Raw genomic sequence first — 27,972 nt, forward strand, 5'->3', positions numbered from 1 at the left:
TATTGAACACGTGTTTTTTATGCTGGTGTGAATACTGTCGCAGTTCAGGCTGGAACACATGAGCAGTGGTTTCCGAAGAGGGCCAAGTCTGCTTAAGTCAGATATTCACAGTCTCAGAGCTGAAAGTAAGCTTAGAAATCTTTATCCTGCCCCTGATTTTACTAGATGAAGAAATAGATTGAGAGAAGTTAAGAGACCAGGCCCAGGTCAGCTCTTTGCAGATGCTGGCTGAGAAACCAGGGATGTGTAATTTAAAATGGTTTTGTGTGTCAGTGTATGGGTTACATAACAAATTTTGAGCCAAATTAGTATATTAATTCCAATTTGTCTGTGATGATAAAATGAAGAGAAAATAAACCAATCTTGGTTAAATAAGGAATTGAATGATCAAATAAGAAAAAGATTTACACAAGAAAGCCTACAGTCATCAAAATGATGACTAGCTTCTAGTCTATTAAACATATTGTATGTTCAGATAGAAACATTATTTTGAATTTGAACTAAGAAAAAATATATGTAAGGAGTGAGATGCTAAGAAAGCCAGGATGGCAGCCTGACAGCTGACTAATAAACACCCCCTTTGGTTGTTTACCTATTCCTTCTTTATCTCTTAGATGTTAACTCTGAGAAAAATAATTTTTCTACATTGTTACTTAAGACCTTGAAAGTTTGATCTGAATACATTTCAAATATGCTATGCGCATTTCTTTTAACTTCCTTTAAGTTAAAATAAATTGCAAGGTTTCCATAACAATAAAGATTTATATAATTTTTATTCTAAAAATGCATTTTAGTATATAGCTCAGGAGACCCAATTTAAAACAAAAAATGAAGAAACAAACAAAATACGCTATGGGATCAGAGACCTAGCTCAACTCAAAAGTTATGGTTTGGAATCAGACAAGCGTGAAGCATGACACTCAATGCATGGACAGTGTTCTGAAACAGTGAGTTTCTGCCCAGGATTAATTACTGCCGTGAAATTACTAAACTTCTCTTTAGCCATAATCCACAAGCAGTGTCTCGTTCATTTTCCTGGCAGGGGCCAAATGCCAAGAGCAAAACCGTGTAATCTCAACTGGCATCCAGCAAAGGAGAATGCAGCTGGCCTCGGGAAACTTCTGGCAACTCTATGATTCTTTACAGGTAACAGAATTGCCGCAGGCGACAAATGTGTGGAGCCAGCAGTATAACCAGAGAGTAAAACGGTCTGTTACTGTGAGGGAATTCTCCAAGAAAAGAAGAGAAACCGATTTCTCCCTTTCTGGTGAGAATGACTCACTTAGCAGAGCTGATTTCTTGAGGGCAGAATTGAGATGCACCCCTCCACCCCCCCAAAAATATTCTGTATTTCAGAAGGTATCTTTATCCTCTTTGATTTATTTTACTACCTTTTAAAAAACAAGCCTCTATTAGCTGTCTGGGCCATACATGCACAGCTGCACAGTGTGTGCGTTGATTTTTAGGAATCTCCACAATATCCTGGCACAGGTTTTTTCCCCCCATGCTGTCACTCATATCACTTGGACAAGCTAAACGCGGTCACATGACAATGCCTGGGCTACCTCCTTTCACTTAAAAATTCAAAGGGTATCGTGTGTTTGGGCTACAAGATACTGTGACATAGCAAGCTTCCCGTCACCCCCCACCCATTTTTAAAATGGGGATATCCGGGCTTCCCTGGTGGCGCAGTGGTTGAGAGTCCGCCTGCCGATGCAGGGGACGTGGGTTCGTGCCCCGGTCCGGGAAAATCCCACATGCCGCGGAGCGGCTAGGCCCGTAAGCCATGGCTGCTGAGCCTGCGCGTCCGGAGCCTGTGCTCCGCAACGGGAGAGGCCACAACAGTGAGAGGCCCGTGTACCGCAAAAAAAAAAAAGGGGATATCCTCTAACACTTGATTCTCTATAGCACTCCCTAATAGACAGGCAGAGGAAGAAAAGGGTTCAGAATCAAGGAAATGGGAGGGGAGAACATTTTTCAGTTTTCTAGCTTACTATTTACAAAGGAAGTACTGGACTTCTCTGTTCAGAGCCCCTGGGTTGCACAGCTCCAGGCGTCTCCATGGTGCCTCTCCGGCAACGACCTCAGTGCTATTTACCCTTTCAAATGCAAACTTGAAGTCAGTGTTTTTCAAAGCATTCTCATGGTCGTACTGCACCAAAATCACCAGAGTGTTTGTTAAAATGCAGATTCCTGGGCTGGACCCCAGGCTTACTAAATCAGGGAATAGGGACTAAAGTCAACATTTTAAATAACACCGGAGGGGCTTCTCTGGTGGTGCAGTGGTTGAGAATCCACCTGCCTAATGCTAGGGGACAGGGGTTTGAGCCTTGGTCCAGGAAGATCCCACCTGCTGTGGAGCCTGTGCTCTAGAGCCCGTGTGCCACAACTACTGGGCCCATGCGCCTGGAGTCCGTGCTTTGCCACGGGAGAAGCCCCTGCAATGAGAGACCCGTGCACCGCAACGAGGAGTGGCCCCCACTCGCCACAAATAGTGAAAGCCCACGTGCAGCAACGAAGACCCAACGCAGCTAAAACTAAATAAAATAAATAAATTAAAAAATATTTAAAATAAATAACATCTGAAATGATCCTTATGAACAACAAAATCTGAGAACCCAATTTTAGCAGATTTAGTTAATAGCTTTTAAGTACTAAAGATTGTACTAAAAAAGAACTAAACACATACTAAAAGTGCATTTTACTGTGAATAAAAGTAGGATTGTGGTTGGGAGTCCGCCTGCCGATGCAGGGGACACGGGTTCGTGCCCCGGTCCGGGAGGATCCCACGTGCCGCGGGGCGGCTGGGCCCGTGGGCCATGGCCGCTGAGCCTGCGCGTCCGGAGACTGTGCTCCGCAACGGGAGAGGCCACAGCAGTGAGAGGCCCGCGTACTGAAAAAAAAAAAAAAGTAGGATTACCTGTTCCGGAACTTGCTTTTTGTTCTTTTAAGACTTGATTTACTTCCCTGGTCATGTCTCCTGATTACATGGCAGCACTGTGGTCAAGCAGGACCGGGTGGCACGGGAGGGAGTATAGTTTGGGTAAAAGGGGTATATGAAATAAAACATGGACTTTTAAAAATAGCCTGCAGATTTTATAAGACTACAAATGTATGAGAACCTTAGTCACTCAAAGTTACCAATGGTTATTGGATATGAGATACTTATAATATGTACTAAGATATTTTTAAAAATCCACTCTGATTTTTTTGGGATCTAGTTTTCACTTTTCCTATTGGGATGGCTATTTAAAGATGTACCCAAGCACAGTTCAAACAAACAGGATATTTCAGTTCAGTGGTTTCTTGGATCCTACCTAAAATCCAAGGAAAGTGAGAGGTGCTGAAAGCAGGTTTATAGTTTTGTTTTGAAGAGAAGGCAATCAGCACCATCTAGTGGATACAAATAACCTCTTTTCCTGAATTGAGTCCAGCGAGGAGGTGAACAGAACAAACAGGCTGTGGAACTTGGTTGGAATCCCAGTACCATTTAGTTTCGGAATGAACTCGGAAAAACCACTCAACCTACCGTGCTCTGCTTCTCAACTGCAAATCTGGGTAATAACAGTGCCACTTCATAGGATGTTAGGAAGTGACATGGAATGACCCACCTAAGGCATGGCCTAAACACTCAGTAAATGTTACTTTTTAATAACTCTAAGCCACAGACTCACATGAGTTGGGAACTGTCCAGTAGCACACGCTTTTGACTACCCTTCAAAAGAAATGGCTATTTAATCTAGCTTGTAGAATCTGTGATACGAGGCTTAGTGAGCTTCCTCTCCTAGTACGTTGTTTTATTTGGCTGAAGCTTATGGTGAGAAAAGGGAAATTGGGGCAACAAGGCTGGAATGATAGTTCGAGCCCAGATGGCATACAGCGTGGGCTCTCTCATTCATTCAAACCTGACTCCACTCAGAAGGAGAACGTCAAGAGCAGAGAGAGATTGAAAACAAAAACAAAAACCAACTTTGAAACCAATGCTGCCATATGTCACCAACCTGGAATACGACCAGGGAAATTTTAGCTTAAAATATCTTGACTCTAGATGAAATCTTTATGAATTATTTTGAAAGGCATAATACTTTCTAGAATATTTTTTGTGGGGGGTTTTGAACACAGCAGTTCAGAAAACACGGCAGAGAAAAATATGGTGCTCTCCTACATATCTGAATGTGAATTGCTTTGAGGGTGTAATTGCAATAGCTGATGTAGAAGAATTTAAGGAACTAAAAACAAAGGCACAATTTATTGTGTACTAACATACAACAAATACAGTTTATTAAATTTGCCCTCAAGGCACATACAGCCTCTCAGCAGTTTGCAAAATGGAAGCAGCAGAAGGTAAATAAACGAAATGAGAATGACAGAAAGTAATTCAAGATGAGGTGAGTTTCACGAAAAATGTAATCAATAGGGACTTAGTCTGGAAAGGTTACAAACAGTAAAGAGACACTAAGTTTCTATTGAACCTGAACTTTCTTTTCACTTGCTTTATATGTATCTTATGTTGTATAAGCAAGTTTCCCAAAAAATGAGAACACCAGTTAATCACGGGCACCTGTCACAGCCCTGCTTTCTTAGTTATTTTTTTCCCCTCACATCGCCAAGAAATCTGAAACGTGTTGTTTTCTTAATGAGCATCAGTTTTCGCCAAAAATTAAAATGGAAAGAATGTCCTTTATTCATGGAATATTAGAATTGTGCAATCATTTGGAGATTACCTAGTCTCTAGCTACTCAAAGAGTAGTCTGTGGACCAGAAGCTTTGACATCACCTGGGAGCCTGTTAGAGTCTTGGGTCCCACCTGACATAGAATCAGAGTTTTAACAAGATCCTCCGGTGATTTAGCTGCACATTAAAATTTGAGGAGAGTTTCAGGTTTATTTAATCTTAGATATAGGTCTGGGATCAGTATTTTTTAAAATCTCCTCAGGTTATCCTAATACAGTAGAGTTTAAGAACTGCAAAACTAGTCAACCTTCATTTTTCAAATGAGGATATTATGGCCCACAAAAGTTTATGGATTTAACCAAGGTCACCCAGGTATTTCGTATCAGAATCCAAACAGTGGCATCTCTCCTCGTTATAAAAAAAATAGAGTCAAGGGAACAGGGTAGGGAGTGCAGAGATGGGAATTATTATTTAATATAGGGTGGTCAGGAAAGACCCACCTGAGGAAGCAGACACCTGAGGGAAGAGGGGAAACAAGCCATGCGGATTGCTGAGGAACTGTGTTCCAGGCAGGGCGTGTGTGCACGTGTGTGTGTATGTTTACTCACACTGGAAGAAGAACAAGGAGTAGTGTTTCCAAATTTCCAACAGATACTAATCTTTGGCATGCAGAAACAAGAAATCAGAACTGCCAGGAGTTCTCCAAATCTTATTTTTATTTTTTGCGGTACGCGGGCCTCTCACTGTTGTGGCCTCTCCCGTCGTGGAGCACAGGCTCCGGACGCGCAGGCTCAGCGGTCATGGCTCACAGGCCCAGCCGCTCCGCGGCATGTGGGATCTTCCCGGACGGGGGCTCAGAACCGGTGTCCCCTGCATCGGCAGGTGGACTCTCAACCACTGTGCCACCAGGGAAGCCCCTAAATCTTGTTATTTTTAAAATACTTCCAACCTTCTTCATATTCTTTATTCATTGCCACGCTATCTGAATCATTTGTTTAAAAAATAAGGACTATTAAATTTAGAAGTATTTATAAGAGATGTAGCCTACAGCAAATATTCAAATACTGGGGAACACAGAGAACATCACTGGGCACCATTTGAATAATGTAACATACAAATCTCCAAGCAAGGCTAACAGCCCTTCACAGAATCATGGGTTGGAAATTGCCAATTCAAGGGCTTATTCTGAATAAAAACTTGTTGCTCCTTGGAATATCACTCATAGAATTTGTGTAAAGTATACAATGAGTATCAACTTACTAATATTTATTTTACTTGCAAGAATGACTCACTGTTAGCAGCAGACTGGGCCGGGGATGCACACTTATAACATGGCACCAGCTCCAAGCAAGATTGACCTATCAGACTGTGATCGCCTCTCTCCCAGGTGCTCCTGCCCTGGTTCCTGGTATGTTGATCTCAACTCCTGACTCACAGTGTCAGCATTTCCTGCTCTTGCTCTCAACTTATCTTGACATCAGTGGATTTCTTCAGTTACATCTCTATGTTGATTGCTATGGTTTAACTTTCACAGGAGAATCAGAATACTTTCTCCAATTTTCCTGATTTCTTAACTGATTTTTTTCTTCTAAGTTTGTAGAAACATGTACATTTCCTGAGAAATGCTGGGAAGAATTCCTGTGTAGAAACACTTACAAGGAGCACAGTGAGGCTGCAGCAAAGTTTACCAGGGAGAGGGTGGTAGGACTGCAGGTCTGGAAGAAATCGGAGGGTATAGTTATTGAGGACCTGTGGGCATTGTAAGGATTCTGCATGAAATGGGAAGTCATGGAGAGTCCTGAGCAGAGGAGTGGCATTGTTTGACTTAGGTTTTGAAAACATCATTCAGGCTGCTGATTGAAAGTAGTAGGGCCAAGGAAGTCAACAGTTAGGAGATTATTGCAAAAATCTGGGCAAGAGACGATGTCAGTGCTCACCTTAATGGAAGCACGGATGGTGGTGAGAAGTGGTTGGATTCTGGATATATTTTGAATGTAAAGCTGATAGGATTTATAATAAGCTGATTGTAAAGTGTGAGAAGAAGAGGAATTGAGGATGACTTCAAGGTTTTTGGCCTGAGACTGGCAGGCAGGATGCAGTTACCATTTACTGAGATGGATAAGAAGGAGGGGTGGAGGGGGGACTGTGGAGAAGTTTGGTTTTTTACATCTTAAGTTTAAGGTGCTTCTTACATTGACGTGGAGATGTCTAAGTGAAGATGTCACGTAGTCAGTTAGATAAAAGAGTGTGGACTTCAGAGCTGGAGATAGAAAGGCAGGATTTAGCAGTATATTGGTGGCATTTACAGCTAGGTTTTTACACCCACCACTGACGGAGATTGTAGCTGTGGTTCTTTGAGCAACTCACTTAACCTTGTCTATTCGCTCTGCTGAAAAACACTTAATGAATACACATCTTACCACCTAAAACAATGAGGCTACAGGGTCCATGTACGTGAAAATGCCTTGTAAACTGTAAGGTTCTGTTCAAACTGGAAGAAGCAGACAGTTGATGGTACTGGGGATGAAGAAAATCAATTCAGGGACCCAGGGAAATAGTCTTCACGTGCTGAGAATTACAAAAACCACGAAAGAAAGAAAGCGCAAATAGCAATTATTACCTTTTTTGGACTGTAGGCCAATCTGGGCAAAGCTACTATTTTTTTATTTACATGGCACCCAACATTTACTAAGAACTTCACATAACATTATGTTTTGAGCTGCACAACAGTGTTGTGAGGAAGCAATTGTTATCACCCCATTTTACGGAGAAGGAAACTGAGTTCAGAGAGGATTAGCGGACCTGCAGGGCATCGTATTAATAGTGAAGGACAGAGCCATACAAGCATCCAGACATCCTCTTTCCAAGTTCAACCTAAATACGAACAAACCATTCCACACTCGCCACCGTCCGCCGGGAAGGTGGAGGTGACAGCAGGGATGCCCGAGGTCTCCGGTTTCCGACAGTGCTGGGTCCTCTGCCGCTCCTGGGCCCCCACGTCTCGTTTCTGGATGGTATAGCCCTTTTCCCCTGTCGCGAGACTGGCAGCGTCGTGCTTCTGGTTGCCAAGGGAACGGCGTTCCGGGAGGCAGGAGGGCTTCTGACCCGCGGCTTCTTCCACCTCCAGAGAAGCTGCGGTGGCGGGAAAGACCCCTCCCCTTTGGGGGACAGTGGGTGACGCTGAGAGTGTCAATGCTCTGACGACTGGACACTAGCCCCCAGTTTCCGTCCGGAAGGTGAGGGACCGCACAGGTTAGGAGCGAACTCTATCGCCGCGCGACAAGCCAATGAGAGGGCGGGGCGGAGCCGTGTCAGGGTGCTGGGCCCGGAGAAGGGGCAGGGCCAATAAGAGGGCGGCGGGCTCAAGCAGGGCGGCGGGCTCAGCGGAGGCTGGCCAGGCCTGGGAGAGAGACGCCGGTCTGACCCCGGAGAGGCTTCCGTCTCCTTGAAGGCTGTGTGTCGCCAGGATTTCCTGGACACGGCGGTAAACGTTCCTACCGTACGACCAAGTACCAAGGACTCTCACTGCCCTTCTAGCCCCTAAGATCTAGAATTTGTATTACAAATTAATCGCCCGCTATTTAAGTGACAAAGGATGCAAATAGGCATTTCACAGAAAAAATAAAAGGTGGGCAGTAAACATTTGACTAGAGACTCAACTTCTCTCATAATTAAAGAAATGTAGATCACACTCACAGATACCTTTTGACACTTCTCAGATTGACAAAGATGAAAAGCTTTGACATAAGCAGATTGGCCTGGGTGGGGAAACAGGCACTTTCATCTCAGCGTACCCTGTTGTTAGTAATATAGTTTGGTACAACCTTTTTGGAGGACAGTTGGCAGACTACCAAAATTTGAAAGACAGTGTTCTTTGACTCAGCAATTAAAAAAAAAATTTATTGAAATAGAGTTGATTTACAGTGTTGTGTTAATTTCTTCTGCACGGCAGAGTGACTCAGTTATACGTATATATATTCTTTTCTGTATTCTTTTCCATGATGGTTTGTCACAGGATATCGAATATAGTTCCCTGTGCTATACAGTAGGACGTTGTTGCTTATCCATCCTATGTATAATAGTTTGCCTCTGTTAATGCCAAACTCCCATTCCTTTCCTCCCCTATCTCCCTTCCCATTTGGCAACTGCAAGTCTGTTCTTTATGTCTGTGAGTCTCTTTCTGTTTTGTAGATATGTTCTTTTGTGTTGTATTTTAGATTCCACATGTAGGTGATATATGGTCTTTCTCTTTCTGACTTGGCTTAGTAAGATAATTTCTGGGTCCATCCATGTTGCTGCAAATGGCATTATTTCATTCTTTTTAATGGCTGAGTAGTATTCCATTGTATATATGTACCACATCTTCTTTATCCATTCATCTAGGTTGTTTCCATGTCTTGGCTATTGTAAATAGTGCTGCTATGAACATAGAGGTGCATGTATCTTTTTGAATTATAGTTTTGTCTGGGTATATGCCCAGCAGTGGGATTGCTGGATCATATGGCAACTCTATTTTTTTTCACTTAGAAATTCTAATTTATCTTCTGGGCATATAAACATAACTAAGCAAAGATTTGTACAAAGAGGTTAACTTAAAATTGAGGTATTCTTTACATACAGTAAAATTTACCCTTTTAATATTACAGTTCTATGAGCTTTGACAAATGCATACAGTTATGTAATTACCATCACAATCAGGATACAGAACAGTTGCATCATTCCCCCTGAAATCCCCTAGTACTGTTTTTGTAGTTAACCCTTCCCTACCCCCAGCCCTGGTAACGGTCATCAGTTTCCTGTCCCTATAGTTTTGTCTTCTAGAAGTCATTTAATTGGAAACAAATACTATGGAGCCTTTTGAATCTGGCTTCTTTCAACTTAGCATTATGCAGTTGAGATTTGTCTATGTTTTGTATCAGTAATTTGTTCCCTTATATTGCTGAGTAACATTCCATTGTATAGATGTACCACAGTTGCTTATCCATTGTCTAGTTGAGAGACATTTGGATTGTTCCCAGTTTTTGGCAGTTATTAATGTAGCCGCTATACGTACAGGTTTTTGTGTGAATATAAATGTTCATTTCTTGGGTGAATATCCAGGAGTGAGATTATGGACTCGTATGGTTAGTGTATGTTTACATTGTAAGAAGGTGCCAGGCAGTTTTGCAACACGGCTGTCCCATTTTGCATTCTCATCGGCAATATATGAAAGTTCCAGTTGCTCCAACTTTGTCAGCACTTGGTATTGTTAGTTTTTTAAAAAAATAATTTTCACATTTGAATGTGTAGCAGTATCTCATTGTGGTTTTAAATTTCTCCAATGACTAATGATGTTGAACATCTTCTGGTGCTAGTTTGCCATCCATACATCTTTGGTGATGAGTCTGCTCAAATCTTTCTTATTATTGAGTCTTGATACTTCTTTATATATTCGGGATATAAGTCCTTTGTCAGCTGTGTGTTTTGCAAATATTTTCTCCCAATATTTGGTCTGTGTTTTCCTTTTCAACTGTGTCTTTTGAAGAGTGGAAGTTTTAAATTTTGATGCATTCCAATTTATCAGTATTTTCTTTTATGAATCATACTTTTGATGTTGTATCTAAGACATCTTTGCTAACCCACAGTCACACATATTTTATAGAAATTTTATAGTTTTAATTTTCTATTTTAGGTCTATGATCAATTTTGACTAAATTTTTGTATTGTTTTTTAATAACAAATCTTCTATATACAACCTAAGTGAGCTGAATAAAAAAATGCTACATCTATGCAATGAAATACTATGCCATCATTTGAAAGCATGAAGTGTATCTGTATGTGATGGTATAGAAAAATCTTTGAAATACACTAAGTGTAAAAAAGCAAGTTGCGAAGCACCATGCCATTTGTGTGTGTTTGTGTTGGGGAGGAGTAGGGAGGTAAAGGATAGAAAGTTTGCATATGCCTAAAAAAGTGAGACCTACAAAAATCTTTCTTGGGGTGAGGGTAATTTTGACTTGAAAAACTTTTACATGCTTCTGTATTATTTGATTTTTTTCCCCTCTCAAGGGCAAGTATTTCTTACATAATAAACAAGTACAGAACGTAAAAAAACAACTACCATAAGTAATTTTTAGATATTAAAATCATGAAAATAAGTGTAATTCTACTTTTTAAAAAGGCTGGCTATTTATTATTACTAAACAGGAGGATTTATTTTCTTTTGATTCTTCCATTTATCTAAAAACATCAGATTACAGCAGCTACGTGTCCCCATTTTGGTTTTTTTTTTTTTTTCAGATCACGTGATACTTTAATCGTTGAACAAACAGACAATTAATAGCAGTTATACAATTGACATGTCGTGATCCAGCATCAAGGTCATAAACCATATTGCCGATATGAACTCCAGAATACAATTATACTGTTATCCCTAGTAAAACTTGTTCCGTTGAACAGTGTTTTAGAAGAACAGGTGATAAAGCATATTGACTAGCTGGTCTAAATTTTAATCACTCAGAGGTGTTTTTTTTTTTGTGGTACGCGGGCCTCTCACTGTTGTGGCCTCTCCCGTTGTGGAGCACAGGCTCCGGACGCGTAGGCTCAGCGGCCATGGCTCACGGGACTAGCCGCTCCGCGGCATGTGGGATCCTCCCAGACCGGGGCACAAAGCCGTGTACCCTGCATCGGCAGGCGGACTGTCAACCACTGAGCCACCAGGGAAGCTCTCAGAGGTGGTTTTATTCTCCAAAAAAATAAATGGCGCATGGGCTTAAGGCACACTGGCTTCAGTAGTTGTGGCTTGCAGGCTTAGTAATTGTGGCCCACTGGCTCAGTTGCTCCGTGGCACGTGGGATCTTCCCGGACCGCGGATCGCACCCGTGTCCCCTGCATTGGCAGGCGAATTCTTAACCACTGTATCACCAGGGAAGTCCCAGAATCGCAGTCTCCCTTTTAATGTACCTTAAGCCCAAGGAATCCATGGAAAATTGTTACAGAAAATAAGACAATAAAATATTGTAAGGACTATAACAGAAGCATATAGTACACAGTTCATATAGACACATCCCAAGCAGTTACCAAGTATATTAAAAGGGAGGCTGCAATTTTAAAAGAATAAGATAAATTATACCCACAAGGGGCTTCCTTGGTGGTGCAGTGGTTGAGAGTCCGCCTGCCAATACAGCGGACACGGGTTCGTACCCCGGTCCGGGAAGATCCCACGTGCCGCGGAGCGGCTGGTCCCATGAGCCATGGCCACTAAGCCTGCGCGTCCGGAGCCTGTGCTCCGCAATGGGAGAAGCCACAACAGCTAGAGGCAAAAAAAAAAAAAAAATTTTACCCACAAACTCCCAATCTTTCCTGAAACGTTGCAAACTGAAACCCTATTGTAGGAAGCAGAAGATACCAGGAGACATTCTACAAATGAAGGACTCTAAACCTTGTGGTTGGATAAGGTATTCTGGAAGGAAGGTATCCTCACCCATGGAGAGCAGGTTCCTATACTTCTCTAACATCACATCCCTGTACTCCATTTTGGTTTTAAACCATTCATGGTGGTTGCATTTCTCTGAAAAAGTTTAAATTAATCTTGCTTGAAATGAATGTTATGAAAAGCTGGTATGTTTTAGTAGTGATTTGTTAGAATTTAGAATCTGGTCATATATCCATGTATTTAATGGAATATCAAGAAGTAAATAATATTCTATTTTAGAAGTATCTGTAATGTAATAAGAAAATGTTTATCATGTGATGTTAAGTGAGAAATATATGAATCCAATTTTGTTGAAAAGACATAAAAAGCAAAAATGGAAAGGAAATGTTTAGCGAGCAATGTTTACCTCAGGGTGGAGAATATTGGGTGATTTTTATTTATTTTTGAGTATACTTTAATATATTCCAGAAAATTTTCTTCAGTAAATAAATTCTTTAATTATGAATTTAAGATTAATAGAAAACCAGAAAATACAGATAAGCAAAAGGTGAAAAAAGACACAAGAACATCCATGAACCTACCAACCCAGAATCTACCACTGTTACTTCTTTGACTTGTGATCATCTTTCAGGTTCCTCTCTGTATATTTCTTTAATTAGAGAAATTGGACTTGTTTTTTTAAACAAGGTGTTGACTTCCTTCCTCCTTCTTTCCTTCCTTGTCTATGCCCCAGCCAGTTTTCTATTGGAATGTTTCTTTCCCTTGTTGATTGGTAAGAGCTCTTTAAATGTGTAAATGTATTAACCTTTTGTATGTTATCTGTATTGCATATATTTTCTCCATTTTCTCATGTACCTTTTAATTTAATTTAGAGTTCCTTTTTAGGTTTGATACTCAAGAGCATTAAATATTATGTAATCAAATCTATTAGTTTCATCCTGTTTGACTTATGCTCTGATATGCTGCTTAGTAAGTCATTAACCTCATTATTATATAAATTAGCTCTATGTTTCCTTCCAGTCCCCTGAAGATTCCATATTTTATATTTATTTATTATTAATTTTTTAAACTTTTATTAAAGTAATATAGTAAAATATGTCAAACTGTACTGTAACATTTACAATAAAAAAAAAGCAGTCTCTAGTCACGTCCTTCAGGGGCAAATATCTTGGGACTTATTTAACTATTGTGTTTATTTAACTACTGTTTGGCTTTATCAAGTTTTGGATATTCTCTTTGATTTCCTATTAGGACAGATTAGACTTTTTATACTACCTTTTCTTTTACATACTCCTCCTCACATACACTCAATGTAATTAAGGCACAGTGTTTGGTTAAATTCAGTACTTATATAAGTATTATCATTTGATTGTTTTCTTGTACAATGCTTTATTTTTCTTGTGGAATTTCTCTCTGGCTATTGAGATTTCTTCTCAAATACTCAAAAACATCTTTAAGTTCCTAATTCAGTATCCTTTATCCATACTTTATTCTACATGGCCAAATTCATAAGATTGTTAGTTACAACCCTACCCATCCTGGAAACTGTATTTTATTTATTATTTTCATGAGCAAACATAATAGAACAGACCTATTTCTAAAACTAATCTAAAGATTTCTGGAGCCTTTTAGTTGATCCATGCCATTGGTGGTTCCCTGTGCCTCTCCCTTTATTGACATGTATTATACTGGCTCTGCACAGGCTTCCATCTCATTGCTCCCTCTGTTAGCCACAATAAGTCTCCCCTGACAGGCTGTTTAGGGCGTTACAAGACATTTGGCCTTTCAGTGACTTAAGCTTTTTGATGGTGACGTGACGGGCCAGGGCGATCCGTCATCCCACAATAATAATGTCAGTGCCTTCCTGAGTGAGCCAAAAACCCTTTTGCAGAGTTTGAGTAATGTTGAGATCACTGCCTTTTTCATTTGCTGAGATGGAAAGAGTTGACCTACTGTCCTTTAAGCCTCAGCTTTGGCACACTGAATGGTTGGAGGGTAAATCATATTACTGCTCTGGGTGCCTTGGAGGAGCGTGGGGTTGTTCATGATTGGGCTTCCTCCTGTGTCCAAAGCTTCCTTGGACTCTGCCTCAGCTGTTCAAAAAAGAAAGAAAGATGAGTCATTTTTTAGGGTAAGAAAGGGACATTGTTACACTTGCTGGGCCAGAGGCAATTGCCTTTCTTCATTCTGTTATGAGAGAAATGGTTTAATTTATAATTGATAGGAATTTAGGAAAGAATTTGTTGGAAGATATCCATTCACATGTAAAGCTAAGTATTGAGAAGTCAAGCTATGAAATTCTCTCTCTTTCTTCCACTTTATTTGGCATGCATGATACCCCAAGCATTACGGAACATATTTGGAATGGTCCTGACCAAGGGCACAGTTTGGAAGCAAAGTGCCAGCAGTGCCCAAGTTTTCCCACTAGTTTAAACCATCCTGCCTACTATTTCCTGCTTCAGGAAATAGTCCTAGGAATAGAGCAGCCAGACTGGTGAGAGTCTTGTGGACGGTGTCACATGAAAAATAGTTAAAGAGATTGGCAATGTGTATCCAGATAGTGAAAGCCGGTCCTCTAGTAGAGAGAGTAGGTTCGGTTCTCTGTTGTTTCGAGGCAGAAGTAGAATCATGGGTTTTAGAAGGGGAGGGTTGATAGAAGAGTGTGGTCACCTGGAGATAAGTACTCCATGAAAATGCAGTACCAAGGAGGAGAGGAAAAATCAGAGCTGAGAGGGAGCCCTGGCTGAAGGCTGAGCTAGAATAAGGAAGGTAAAACCCGAAGAAAGTAGAGGCCTTGGCAGATTATTACAATGAAGCATGAATCTTGGCCGAGGGGTGTGGTGCTCCGTAAGTGTCTTCTTAGGCCAAGGCCACAGTAACTGTTTCTCTTGGAGGCACAGAAGGCCATTGAGGTGGTGTTCACGTCTGCATTCTTTTTTAGCCACTTTCAGAATCTGACATCCTGGAAGCATGTTTTTTGCACCTATGGTGACATAAGATGTAATGATCCATGGACACAGACATCTTTTGATGAAATTAGGGTACTGTGACTTTGGTAGTGACATAATCCTTATAACAAAGGCTCTGAGTTCACTGCCTATTAACACTGATGAAACATTTAAACATACAAGTCATAACTTGCTTGAAATTTTGTTTGCTTGTTTCAGGAGATCAATGGATATTATAAAGGGAAACTTAGATGGAATTTCAAAACCAGCCTCAAATTCAAGAACCCGTCATGGGAGCAGAGGTTCAAATGCTTCTTTGGAGGTGCTCTCACCGGAACCAGCATCCTTCAAGGTACTATGCTGTTTAGAAATGATATAAACTACTTCTTCTGATCTCTAGCAATTGATAAACCAAGACTGTTGTTAACATCCCATTCTAAGGTTCATCTTTAAAGGGTGTGTTCTGGGAGCACTCATAGATTTCTTGGATTTTACTTTAGATCTTTTAATGTGAAAATACTGTTTCCTTCTTTACCTTCTCCTCTTTTTTCTTAGGGGGGAGTTGTGGTTTATTTTTTCACGATTGTACTTTGTTAATGCTCATTTATTAACTTTTCTTCTTTCATAAGAAAGCTTTGTATTCCAACGTCTACTATGCCACCATTGACTCTTATTATGAAAAAGATTCAGTAATTTAAAAAATAGAGTTTGGATAAAAACCACGTGGTATATGTTTAGTAGGTACATTACCTGGTCTCTTTTTCTTTTCTTAAAATATCTAAGCTTGACGTTTTTTAAAGAATCTGTTTTTCCCTCTGTGATGGGGGATAATTTATTTTAAGGTTGTGGGAAACAAAAATTTTGAAATTTATGGTGAAAAATTTTCTTGCAAGTCTGTGAAGCCTTTCTCACTTATTCTTTTGACTTATGCACTAGACTCTGCATTATGTAACTCTTAGAGTTTTTGTCTATCATGATTTAATGCTGGAAATAGAAAGCCTTCTAGACATTTCCAGCAGAAAGGGATTGAATACAAGAAATTCAGTTCCTCAAAAATCAATGGAAGGCCAGTGAAATCATGCGAGGGGACTTCCCTTGGATTATTGGTTCCCAGGTCACACCACCATATCCAAAATCCAGAGACCTGAAAGCTGCTGCTTTTGTGTTGCTGCTTCTGACACTGCTACACATCCCTCAGCACCACAAAACTGGTGACTAGACATGCAGAGATGACTGCCTTTGATATTTCTTGTCAATTTCGTATCAGGAGCTTAGCAAGATGGCTTCTACCTCATTTCTGTGGTAAAACTTTTGTGCAGATGTACCTATTTTGATGAAACTAACACGCATCCAGAGCCCAACCTGCAAGCAGCTTTGTAAAATACAGTTTCTAGCTTAGCTGTCTGTTTTGTTTCATCTAATCCTGCATCATTACTATACTGTGTGTTAACTCTTGTAGCATTGTAATAATTCTTGATATCTGGTGGGATGGTTCTTCCCATCATATTCTTTTCTAGGACTGTCCTAGCTATTCTTGGCTTTTTGTTGTTTTTATATTTCAGAACACTTCAGGTCCTGTGAAAAATACTGTTGGGGTTTTGATTAAAATTGCTTTGAATTGATAGATTAATTTGGAGAGAATTTCTAACTTTATGAAATTAAATCTTCCCATCTATTAGCATTGTATCTCATTGACTTCTTTGCTTCTAATTTAAAAATTTTACATACTGTAAAATTCACTCTTTTCTGGTATATAGTTCTGAGTTTGGCAAATGTGTAGAGTGATACTATCACAATCAAGATATAGAACAGTTCCATCATTACCTCTCAATTCCCTCATGCTGCCCCTTTATAAACAATCTCTCCTACTCTTAATCCCTGGAAACTCCTGATCTGTTCTCTGTCCCAATAGCTTTTCCTTTTCCAGAAGGTTTAATTCCATTCCGCATGAATGGAATTTAAAAAAATATGTAGCTTTTGCATCTGCCTTTTGTCTGTTGACGCAATGCATTTGAGACACATCTATGTTGTTGCTTGTATCAGTAGTTCAAGCCTTTTTATGGCTAGTACTGTTCCATTGTGTGGGTAAACCACAGGTTGCTTATTCATTCCCCAGTCAGGAACATTTGGGTTGTTTGCAGATTTTGGTGATTATGAATAAGGCTGCTGTAAATATTTGCATACTGATTTTGGGGATGTGTTGGGAAATAGGTTTTTACTTCTTTTGGGTAAATACCTAGGAGTGGGATTGCTGGGTTGTATGGTAAGTGTATGTTTAACTATAAGAAACTGTCAAGCTGTTTTCTATTCCCACCAGAAATGTATGAGAGTTCCGGCTGCTTTGCATCCTCACCAGCAGTTGATATTGTCAGTTTTTTTTTTTTTTAAGCCATTCTAATAGGTATACAGTAGTATTTCATTGTGGTTTTAACTCGAATTTCCTTGGTGACTAATAATGTTAAGTATATTTTTATGTGCTTATTTGCAATCCACATATCTTTTTTGGAAAGTATATGTTCAAAAAAATCTTTTTTTAATTGGGGTATAGTTGTTTTACAATGTTGTGTTAGTTTCTGCTGTACAGCGAAGTGGAGTTCCCTGTGCTATACTGCAGGTTCTCATTAGTTACCTATTTTATACATATTAGGGTATATATGTCAATCCCAGTCTCGCAGTTGATCCCACCACCCCCAGCTTCCCCCCTTGGTGTCCATACGTTAGTTCTCTACACCTGTGGCTCTATTTCTGCCCTGCAAACTGGTTCATCTGTACCATTTTTCTAGATTCCACATATATGGGTTAATATACAATTTGTTTTTCTGACTTACACTCTAAGTTGTGTTTGTTTACTTATTGTTGACTTTTGAGAGTTCTTTATATATTCTAGATAGAGTTTTTTGTCAGATATATGGTTTGCAAATATTTCCTCCCAGTCTATAGCTTGACTTTTCATTCTTTTAACTGTCTTTTAAAGAGCATTTAAAATTTTAAGTGCAATTTATCAATTTTTTTTTTCTTTTGAGGATTGTGTTGTTTGGTTGTATCTAAGAACCCGTTGTCTAACCCAAATTCCCAAAGATTTTTTCCTATTTTTTCTTCTGAAAGTTTTATAGTTTTATGTTTTAGATACTTGTGGCCTCTCTTGTTGCCAGTGAGAAGGCTTTTGTAAACCCAGTATTCATTCCAGTGTGGGTTGTCTAGTTTAGATATTTTCCTCTGGTTGCTTTATTTTTTTTCCCTGTGTCTTTGGTATCTATTATTCACCTAGGTATGGACTTATTTATCTTTCTGGAGACTAGTACTTCTTCAATATAAGGACTTGTATGTTTCTTTTTTTTTTTTTTTTACTTCTTAGCCATTGTGTTTTCACATGTTTCAAATATTGCCTGCATTTTTTTTCTATTTTGTCATCCTCAAAGTGCAGTTAAATGTCTGTTGAACCTTTCTCTTCTATCCTTCATGTCTCTTAAAAAATTTTTTTTAAAATTCATTTATTTCTCTGTGCTTCATGCTGGGGAATTTTTAACATTTTCTAATTTTGAATTCTTACACTATGTCAAATCTGCTCTTTAATCCATCCATTGAATTTTTAAGCTTAATGATGTATTTTTAATTTCTTGAAGTTCGTTTTAGTTTATTTTCAAATCCATCTGTTCTTTGCAATACCTTGATCTTGTGTTTTTGGGGTTCTTTTTTTATACCCATTAAAACTATTTATATGATTATCTTTATCAACTTTTTAATATCTTAAGTTCTTTTGTTTATTCTGATTCTTGCTTATTATTGGTCATGTATTCATGGCTTTTGACCTTTTAGAATGTAAGTTTTAATTTTGGGAATTTTATGGAGCCTGATAAACTATACCTTCCAGAGCAACTATACCTTCCAGAGCAGTTTCTGTTTGCTTCTACCAAATGCCTCAGAGATATCACTGGCATGAATCTTTTTTGTGTGTGTGCTAATTTTTGATCTTTAAGCATTCCAGAGGATATGAATAACATAAATTGGAATCCAAACCCACATGAAGCATGACCCTGTGGTTGCACATTCTCAGGGAAGACGATTTCCCACTTGGAACCCAGACACATTTTTTGTTTGTATCCTGTGCTTTTGGATAGATGTACTTTTCTAGTCTGCCCTCTCACCAAGGAGGCACCTTTTTGAGGGATCCAGCTTCATGGAGCAGGAGAGGGAAGGTTCCTCTCCATCTTGTCTTGCATGGTCCCAAGGCTTAGTTTCTTAGCTCTGTGTGGGTGTTAAAGCCCAAGCCCATAGCTTTCTGAGGCCAGCACTTCCTCATTTGCCTGTCCTTGTTGCTCCTACCCCATCCCCACTAGGGCAGCTGCTTTAAGGATTTACAAGGTTCCTATTTCAGCTTTCACTTTCCTTTTAATTTCTGTTCATTGGCAGTTTCCCCAGGGTTCTTGTGAACTTACCTATGCATTTGTAAGTAGATGGAAGGTTTCAGTTTATTCAGTTTTCCATATAGCCCAAACTGGAATCTAAAAACAATTTTAGATTCTTTAGTCTCAAGCTTTGTGATTATAAGCCTAAACTCTGGAGTCATGGTTCAAAATAGGCTCTGATGACCATATTTTATGTGATTTTGGGCAAACTACTTCAACTCTCTGTGCCAGTTTCCTCATCTGTTCAAAGGTGTAATAATACTATCCACCCCATAAGCATGTTTTGAGGATAAAATGAGATGAAATATCTACAGGTTTTAGAAGTGACTAGCACCTAGTAGGTATTCAGTACATCTTAGCTAATTGGCCTCAATTCTTTAACCTAATTGGTTAGTCCTTCCCATGTTTTTATTCACAGGATTCAGTGTAAAGTCGGGTACATAGTAGATATTCACATAATACGTGTTCAACAAATTTAGAACGACAGTTTTACCATTTTATGTAGGTAGGGTAATATACAAAGACCTGACAGATATTAGGGTAGCAAAGCCTTAGTATTTCTGCTTCCATATTCCTGGGTGATGATTTTTTTTTTAAGTAGCAACTTCACAATATTGATGCACATGTTTTAAAACATAGATTAATATTACTTCATTCAGGGCTTATTTAAAAGTGAAATATCAGCAATCACTTCAAGTCAGATTTTATTTGAACCCACTAAGCTATAGGTCAAACTCTAGCATATTTATTAACCAACAGGGACTTTGATACTTATAGCAAAAGCAAGACTTCCTAAAAGTTGTGATTTGTCTTAATCAAATTCATGGAAAATCAGTAAGTTTCACCTTAGGTTGCGGAAGAAAGCCACAGGTATGCTGCAGGTTGACTGTTGACTGCAAATGATTCAATGTCTATAAAACCTTATAGATTGTCTAAATAATAAATAAATCCTGGTATTTTGATTAGTTTTATTGCTCATTTGTCTTTTATTAATTTCTTACCCCAAATTTCTGTATAGCAGAAAGTGAGTTTAAAATGCTAGAGTTTTGGGGCTTCCCTGGTGGCGCAGTGGTTGAGAGTCCGCCTGCCGATGCAGGGGACACGGGTTCGTGCCCCGGTCCGGGAAGATCCCACATGCCTCGAAGCGGCTGAGCCCGTGAGCCATGGCCGCTGAGCCTGCGCGTCCGGAGCCTGTGCTCTGCAACGGGAGAGGCCACAACAGTGAGAGGCCCGCGTACCGCAAAAAAAAAAAAAAAAAAAAAAATGCTAGAGTTTTAATGAAATTTCTGTAGTAATGATATATTTCTCATTCTAAGAATTTTGGTTTATTTTTACTTCTGAATATTTTTCTTGAATGAGCCAATAGTTGGAATTGGTGTAAAAATCTCATGGCTTTCAGGTAGGGATCTAATTGCTAGGAAGGGTTTTTATAGGCTATTTACCTTTCCTGGACTAACATGGAGGTATGAAGTGGGGGACACAGAGCAATGAAAAATGGAGATTGAATGTGGCTTTGAGAATAAAGAAGAAAGAAAAATCATACACTTAGGCCACAGTGTAGAAGATCAGGAGGGCTGGGAATAGAGAGGCCACTGGGCAACGGGATGGGGGATATGGTTGGTGCTAGTGGGGTGGGGAACTACGGGTAAAATTGTGAAATGGGCAATATTTGTCTTTTGTTCTCTAGTTTCATCTTTTTCTGCCTCATTGCTTCCCGCTCATCTTAAGAGTTAGGGTCATATGGGATGATATATGTGAAAGATCTTCGTGTATCCTGAAGTGTGGTATCCGAGTATGTTGCTAATGTCTACTTATGTTTCCCCTGTGTAAAAACCCATTCTCAGGGAAAGGTCAGCTAGATTCATTTATGCCAAGATATAAATTACTGACAGGGCTCGTGTGACCTCTTCTAGCAATTTCAGCATTTTCACAGAACTATATAGCCTTAAGGATTTACTGGATATTATGGAATTTTAGGCTTTACCCTGTCTTTGACAGAAGAATATTTTTCAACAGGGAACCTTCTTTAACACCTCCAAGATCACATAAAGTAAGCATTGTTTTGCTTATTATAAATTGGGTCTCCACTAGTTTCATTCCATACTGGATCTGTTTTCTTCTGTGTTATATCCGGGTAGTAATGCCTGTATCATTGTGAGGCGTGAACGAGGTAGTGTGTCTAAAGTACTTAGCACAGGACCTGGTTGATAATAATGCCTCAGTCAATGTTGGCTATGATTTTTATACCACTGGCTCAGCTCATTTCTGCTGGGACTCATGTCCTAGTTCAGGTGAACGTAGATGCTCATGCAGTCCTGGGTCCCTGACAGATTAATTCTCAGCACCGTCTATCTTCTGTCCTGGAGATTCACAAGGGCGCTGGAGATTCACAAGGGCGCACAGATTACAGTGGTGGGGTGTGGACCATGACCATAAAAGTCTCTAAGGACTGACCCCTGAAGGGCTGGAGCAGACAGTCCCTCCGTTGGAGGGGAAAGGTACTCGTCTCAGCAGTGGCTGACCTGCTTTCCCTGAGGTTTTGCCTCTCCCATGGGCTGTGTTCACCTCCACTGTGACTCTTATTGCCAAGCACAGCCCTCAGGGCCCTATGATGTCTGTTTTTTCCTGGTGCAGCCATGGATGTCTTTTCCTGTTCTCTCTCAGGAAAACACAGCTGCACCAAACTGGTGTATTCAAAATGAACTTTGCTAAAATGGAAAGAGAAACCAAAATGAAATAGAAAAACTGTGAATAGTGTAAAAATAAATTATTCAGCAAAGCACATGGTTATGATTTGAAGAACTCCATTAGAAGCACGTCGCAGTTCAGCCTGTTCACTTTGCAGCTGTTCAGTAGCCACATGTGGCGAGTGGCTATTGTATTGGACAGCCCAGCTCTAGACCCTTGACTCTCCATCTGAGGGTAAGCTCAGAGAGCAGGGGCCATCATGCTTCAACCCCAGAGCTTGGCAGAGAGCAGTTCTCTTTGGGACTGATTCCTGACGCTTCTCTATTATTGCTAGAAATTGCTGGAGAGTGGTGCATATTACTTTGGTGCAAATGTTATTAAATGTAATTGTGTATTTAAATTACATTTAATTAAGTGTCATATTTCTAGAATCATTTAATGCTACTGTATACATATATGTCCTCACATATACTTACATTAGAGTTAAAATAGTCTAGAAATTTAAAATTAAAAAAAATTTTTTTTACTTTTACTTTTGAAAACTGTTTCTTTGGAAATAATTTTTAGGTTGATACTGCAATCAATCTGAACTCTGGTAAAGAAGGCCACTCAGAAGGCAGTAGTAATACAGAGGAAGGTAGAAACAGTAATGATGATAAAGGGGAAAACTACTCTGAGAAAATAAAACTGGCTGAAGAGGGATCAGATGAAAATTCGAACTTGGTTCAGCATCAGATAATCCCTGAATGTTCAGGTAGGATAATCACTTGGTGATTGGCTAATGATAATTACTGATGCTATAGTTAAAATATTAGAATTACATATTTATTTTATCTGCTAAATAGAAATAATAAAAAAAGAGACTTTTTTTGTGAGCAAGCAAATCACCAGTTTTCATTTATAAGAATATTAAGAGTTCTTAAATACACTTAGAAAAATAATAAAATATGTCATTTAATAAAATTGTTATTGTAGTCATTTTACATTAATCAAGTAGGAAGTATTTCTGCATTTTATGACATGATTTATTGATATTTTTGAAAATTGTACAGTAGAATATATCCTGTAATTTATAAATGCCTTTTAAGGGATAATCCCATTTGATCTTAATAACTTCTGGATTTTAAGAGACTCCATTATTTCATGGGTATTAATACTGGTATTAATTAATACTGATCAGAGTGAATTAGAACAGCAGTTCTCAAAACATGGACTGAAAGAGCCCTGGGCCCTGAGACCCTTTTAGGAACTCTGCAAAGTCAAAACTACTTTCATCATAATACTGATATATCAGTGATATGATTCATTATAATATTGAAATAATGCTGTTTGCCTTTTTGCCCACTGAATTGTTGGTTTCACTGATGGTACAAAAGCAATGGTGGGTAAAATTGCTGGTGCTTTAGCGTGAATCAAGGCAATGAATGGCATCAAATTGTACTAATAGTCATTGTGTTCGTCAAGACCTGGCATGGGCAGAGAAAAGAAATAGCCAGTGTCACGCAAGAGTGTCCTTGATGGAGCAGTAAAAAATTTAAATTCTATTTAATCTTGACCTTTGAGTACACATCTTTTTAATATCCTGTGTGGTGAAATGGTAGGTACATATACAGCGATTCTGCTGTGTGCCAAAATGTGAAGTTTGTGTTGAGGAAAAGTACTGGTGTGATAATTTGAGAGCTGAACTGGCCACTTTTTAATGGGACACCATTTTTACTAGAAAGAATGAGTGACAGATCATCTATTACCATTCAGACTTAGATATTTGGCAGACATTTAAAAAAAAATGAACTGGGCCTGTTATTTCAAGGAAAACAACTGACAGTATTTTATGTCAATGATAAAATTTCAGCTTTCAAGTGAAAAATTAGAATCTTGGAAAATTTGTGTATGTCAACATGAGCTTTACAGCTTCCCAGTACTTAGACTTTTCTGATAAAAATTGGTGACGGTATTAACACATGTGATTTTTTCATATTGTATACTGAAATAATTAATATTTAAAGGTCTGCATAATTCAGTGAACCACTATTTTCCAAATAAGCAATGCAGGATAAAAGATCCATTCAAATGAAAGATCCATGGATTTATGAAACAAATACAAAAAGCTCACCGATAGGGTTACAGATTTCACATTACAACTAACCTTTAAGAAACTACCCCCTTGTCCAGTTTTGATATTAGTATCAAGGAAGAATATCCACAATTATCTGAAAAGGGTATTAAATTTCTCCTCCCCTTTCCAACTACTGTACGAGGCCAGATTTTCTTCATATAGTCAATACTTTAACTGAGTAACAGGTTACAATAGATTGGCTTTAAAGCAGAGATGAGAATCCAGCTGTCTTCTGTTAATCCAGATACTAGAAATTTAAAATATTGCCATTCTTCTCAATATATTTTTTGGAAAATTTGGTTGTTATAAAAGTGTTATATTTATGTTAGAATGTAATTAGTAATACCATGTTTATTATTTTAAAATGAATAAATAAATACATATAATATTTTTCAGTTTTGATTTCTAATATGGTAATTATCAATAGATGTAACTCACATAAATAAAAGGTACTTTGGGTTCTCCATAATTTATAAACTGTAAAGGGAAGCTGAGCTCATAAACTTTGTGAACTGCTGATTTAGAGTATGTTTGGGATGAGATCAGCTCTAGGGCCAGGTGACTCAGGATTACAGTTATTAGGAAACAAGGTATTAGAGTTGAGATTAGCTATTGGCCCCATTTACAATGTATTTGTTTATACTGTTTCCATAATGCAAGAGTTACTTCAAAATGTCTGCTGGATAGACCACCCATGTACAATGGGGCCTGAGAATGCTGGGGCTGGTGGTTGGGAATTAGAACTAGAGGCTGTTGCATTCGATGTATGTGAGCCATATGATTCGTAGGGTCTCCTTATTAGTAAGATTAGTATTGTTTTTGGCTAAGCTTATTCCCTCGAAACATATCTCCTTTTCTTTTAAGAAGAAGTGATATACATTATAGGGAAACATCACTGGGCTCTGTATTTTCAAAAGTTGCAAAACTTGGCTTTTCTTTGCATAATATGCCATTTCTAATGATCTAAGCTGGGGTGGCTGAGACTTTAGAACTTGAGCATTTATGCTCATTGCCAGATTATCATCTTTCATCAGACCTTACAGAGGAAGTATCTCCTGGTGGTGAAGAGCTTTGGCTCTGCAGTCAGACAGGTCGGGTGGAAACTGACTCTGGCATTTACTAGTTATAAGATGATATATCTCGGACATATATGTAACTCCGTTACAATATACCATCTTGCTGGTTTACGGTGAAGATTACATGAGATAATGAATGTAAAAAAGCACTTAAGACTGTGCCTATCAGGTAACTCTAAATGTTAGCTGCTATTATTAATATTATCATTAATCATAGTGATAATTATTAATATTATTATTCATAATGGTAAGTTAAAACTTGAATGACAGAAGTTCTAAAGAGTTCCTAATTTCAAATAAGTTACTATCAATTATCCACAATTCGAGAACATTTTTAGGTACTTTAGGAAAATAGAACAAATGGGAGAGGCATAGATTAAAGGTGTTAAGAAACACTGTGTACTTTTCTGAATTTGTTTCTAACACATTGGAATCACTCTTTGTCTCTATGACATGCTACATTTTACTGTAGCTATTTGTGTACATGACTTCTCTTTCAGTTAGTCTGAAGCAGCTTTAGGATAGGGTCTTTGTCTTATTCTTTATTTGTTAGTTATGAATATAGAAAGTATAGCAGAATGAAGGAGAAAGAATTTGGGATTTAAAATCATACGAGATCCACTTCTGAATTCAGTGCTATAATTTATTAGCTATTTGAAAGGACCCAGTTATCTCAACCGTAAAATAGAGGTAAATGTCTGTTTCACAGGGTTGTTAGATAATTATGTGAAAAAAATATGTGAAAGCACCTTGTAAACCAAGATACATGACACCAGTGTTAGTTATTACCATCAGCCATAAACATTTGTTGAATGAAAGAACAAATAGTAAAAACAAAACAAGAAGGAAAAGGCTTTATGATTTTACTAAACTTCAGGCTCATTCCTACTTTCAACATATATAGATGAATATGAATTAAAGGAATTAGATTCTCAACTTCAAGATGCTATTCAGAAGATGAAGAGGCTTGATAAGATATTGGTGAAGAGACAACACAGAGAAAAAGAAATCAAGAAGCAAGGTCTAGAAATGAGAATAAAGCTGTTTGAAAAACTTAAGGTAAGAATTGTACAATCTTATGCTGACATGTGAGAAACAACTTCCTCTAAGCTGAGTAAGAAAAGCATGGACTCTGGAAGTGTTAGTGTGGCCTGCCTTAATTTATTTTGTGGAGGTAGGGCAGTGGTGTGTATATGTGTGTGTATGGGGGAGCGGGGTAGTGAGGGAGATAGTTTTCTGGAACTGGAGAAGGTGACTTTGCAGGATTCCAGATTTCAGGCACTGCACTGGGCATGTTCATTCCCCATGGACAGTGGACAGGCATCACCATAGGCCTCTGTCACCAGTGTCAGGCCTGGCTCCTCCATCTCTGGAATAGAAAGGGATCTGGTGCCTACCTTCATCAAGTATATATGTCTGCTTTTTCTTCAGCGAGCTTACAATTTGGACATAAGTACACAAATACACAAAAATTTAACCCCCCTGGTTACCATTATTATTTGAGTAAACTTTTGTGACAAACAAGCAGGAAGTTGACTATTTCACATGCTGGTCAGGCTGTCTTTGGGGAGCTGTAAAATGCTTGTGGCCTGTGACCATGCTGTATTTGCTTCTGTCTCAATGAACTCTCTTTGGCCTTCTTGGACCTTTTATTCTCTGTGGTATTGAGGGGCGGAAGTTGACCACATGTTGGCACTGACTTGATGCATAGCCATTGGCTCATATTTGAACTTTGCCCCGCAAAGGAGAGCACTTTTAAGGTAAGGAACATTATAATAACAGATTGGTATTTTTTTTTTAAGTGGACATTTATTTATTGCAGAAGTGGAATGACAACAAATGGATGGGCTAATTAAATAGTGCAGGGACATAAGATAAATTTAGCTTACTATCTCACATCAAAGTCAAAATTAGACTCCAGGTGGGGTCACCGAATGTGCAAGCCAAAACTATAAATGCTTTTTTTGTTTTTTTTTGAATTTTATTTTATTTATTTTTTTATACAGCAGGTTCTTATTAATCTTCCATTTCATACACACCAGTGTATACATGTCAATTCCAATCTCCCAATTCATCACACACCCCCCACCCCACCCCCGCTGCTTTCCACCCTTGGTGTCCATACATTTGTTCTCTACATCTGTGTCTCTATTTCTGCCCTGCAAACTGGTTCATCTGTAACATTTTTCTAGGTTCCACATATATGTGTTAATATATGATATTTGTTCTTCTCTTCTGACTTCACTCTGTATGGCGGTCTATAGATTCATCCACGTCTCTACAAATGACCCAATTTCGTTCCTTTTTATGACTAATATTTCATTGCATATATGTACCACATCTTCTTTATCCATTCTTCTGTCAATGGGCATTTAGGTTGCTTCCTTGACCTGGCTATTGTAAATAACGCAGCAATGAACATTGGCATGAATTATGGTTTTCTCTGGGTATATGCCCAGTAGTGGGATTGCTGGGTCATATGGTAATTCTATTTTTAGTTTTTTAAGGAACCTCCATACGGGTCTCCTTAGTGGCTGTATCAATTTACATTCCCACCAACAGTGCAAGAGGTCCCCTTTCTCCACACCCTGTCCAGCATTTGTTGTTCGTAGATTTTCTGATGATGGCCATTATAACTGGTGTGAGGTGA

At 38.9% G+C, this 27,972-nt stretch overlaps 1 protein-coding gene across 1 annotated transcript in view; it reads left to right on the plus strand.

The window, feature by feature from the left end:
* The first annotated feature begins 15,262 nt into the window (after positions 1–15,262).
* Positions 15,263–27,972, plus strand: part of FSIP1 (fibrous sheath interacting protein 1) — a 213,529-nt gene continuing 200,819 nt past the window's right edge. Inside the window, exons 1-3 of the mRNA XM_032623071.1 lie at positions 15,263–15,388; positions 22,698–22,884; positions 26,227–26,381. Of these exons, the coding sequence (XP_032478962.1) occupies positions 15,263–15,388; positions 22,698–22,884; positions 26,227–26,381 (468 nt within the window). The remainder of the gene's footprint in view (positions 15,389–22,697; positions 22,885–26,226; positions 26,382–27,972) is intronic.

The sequence above is a fragment of the Phocoena sinus genome, chromosome 2 (assembly GCF_008692025.1).
Source record: "Phocoena sinus isolate mPhoSin1 chromosome 2, mPhoSin1.pri, whole genome shotgun sequence".
NCBI lineage: Eukaryota > Metazoa > Chordata > Mammalia > Artiodactyla > Phocoenidae > Phocoena > Phocoena sinus.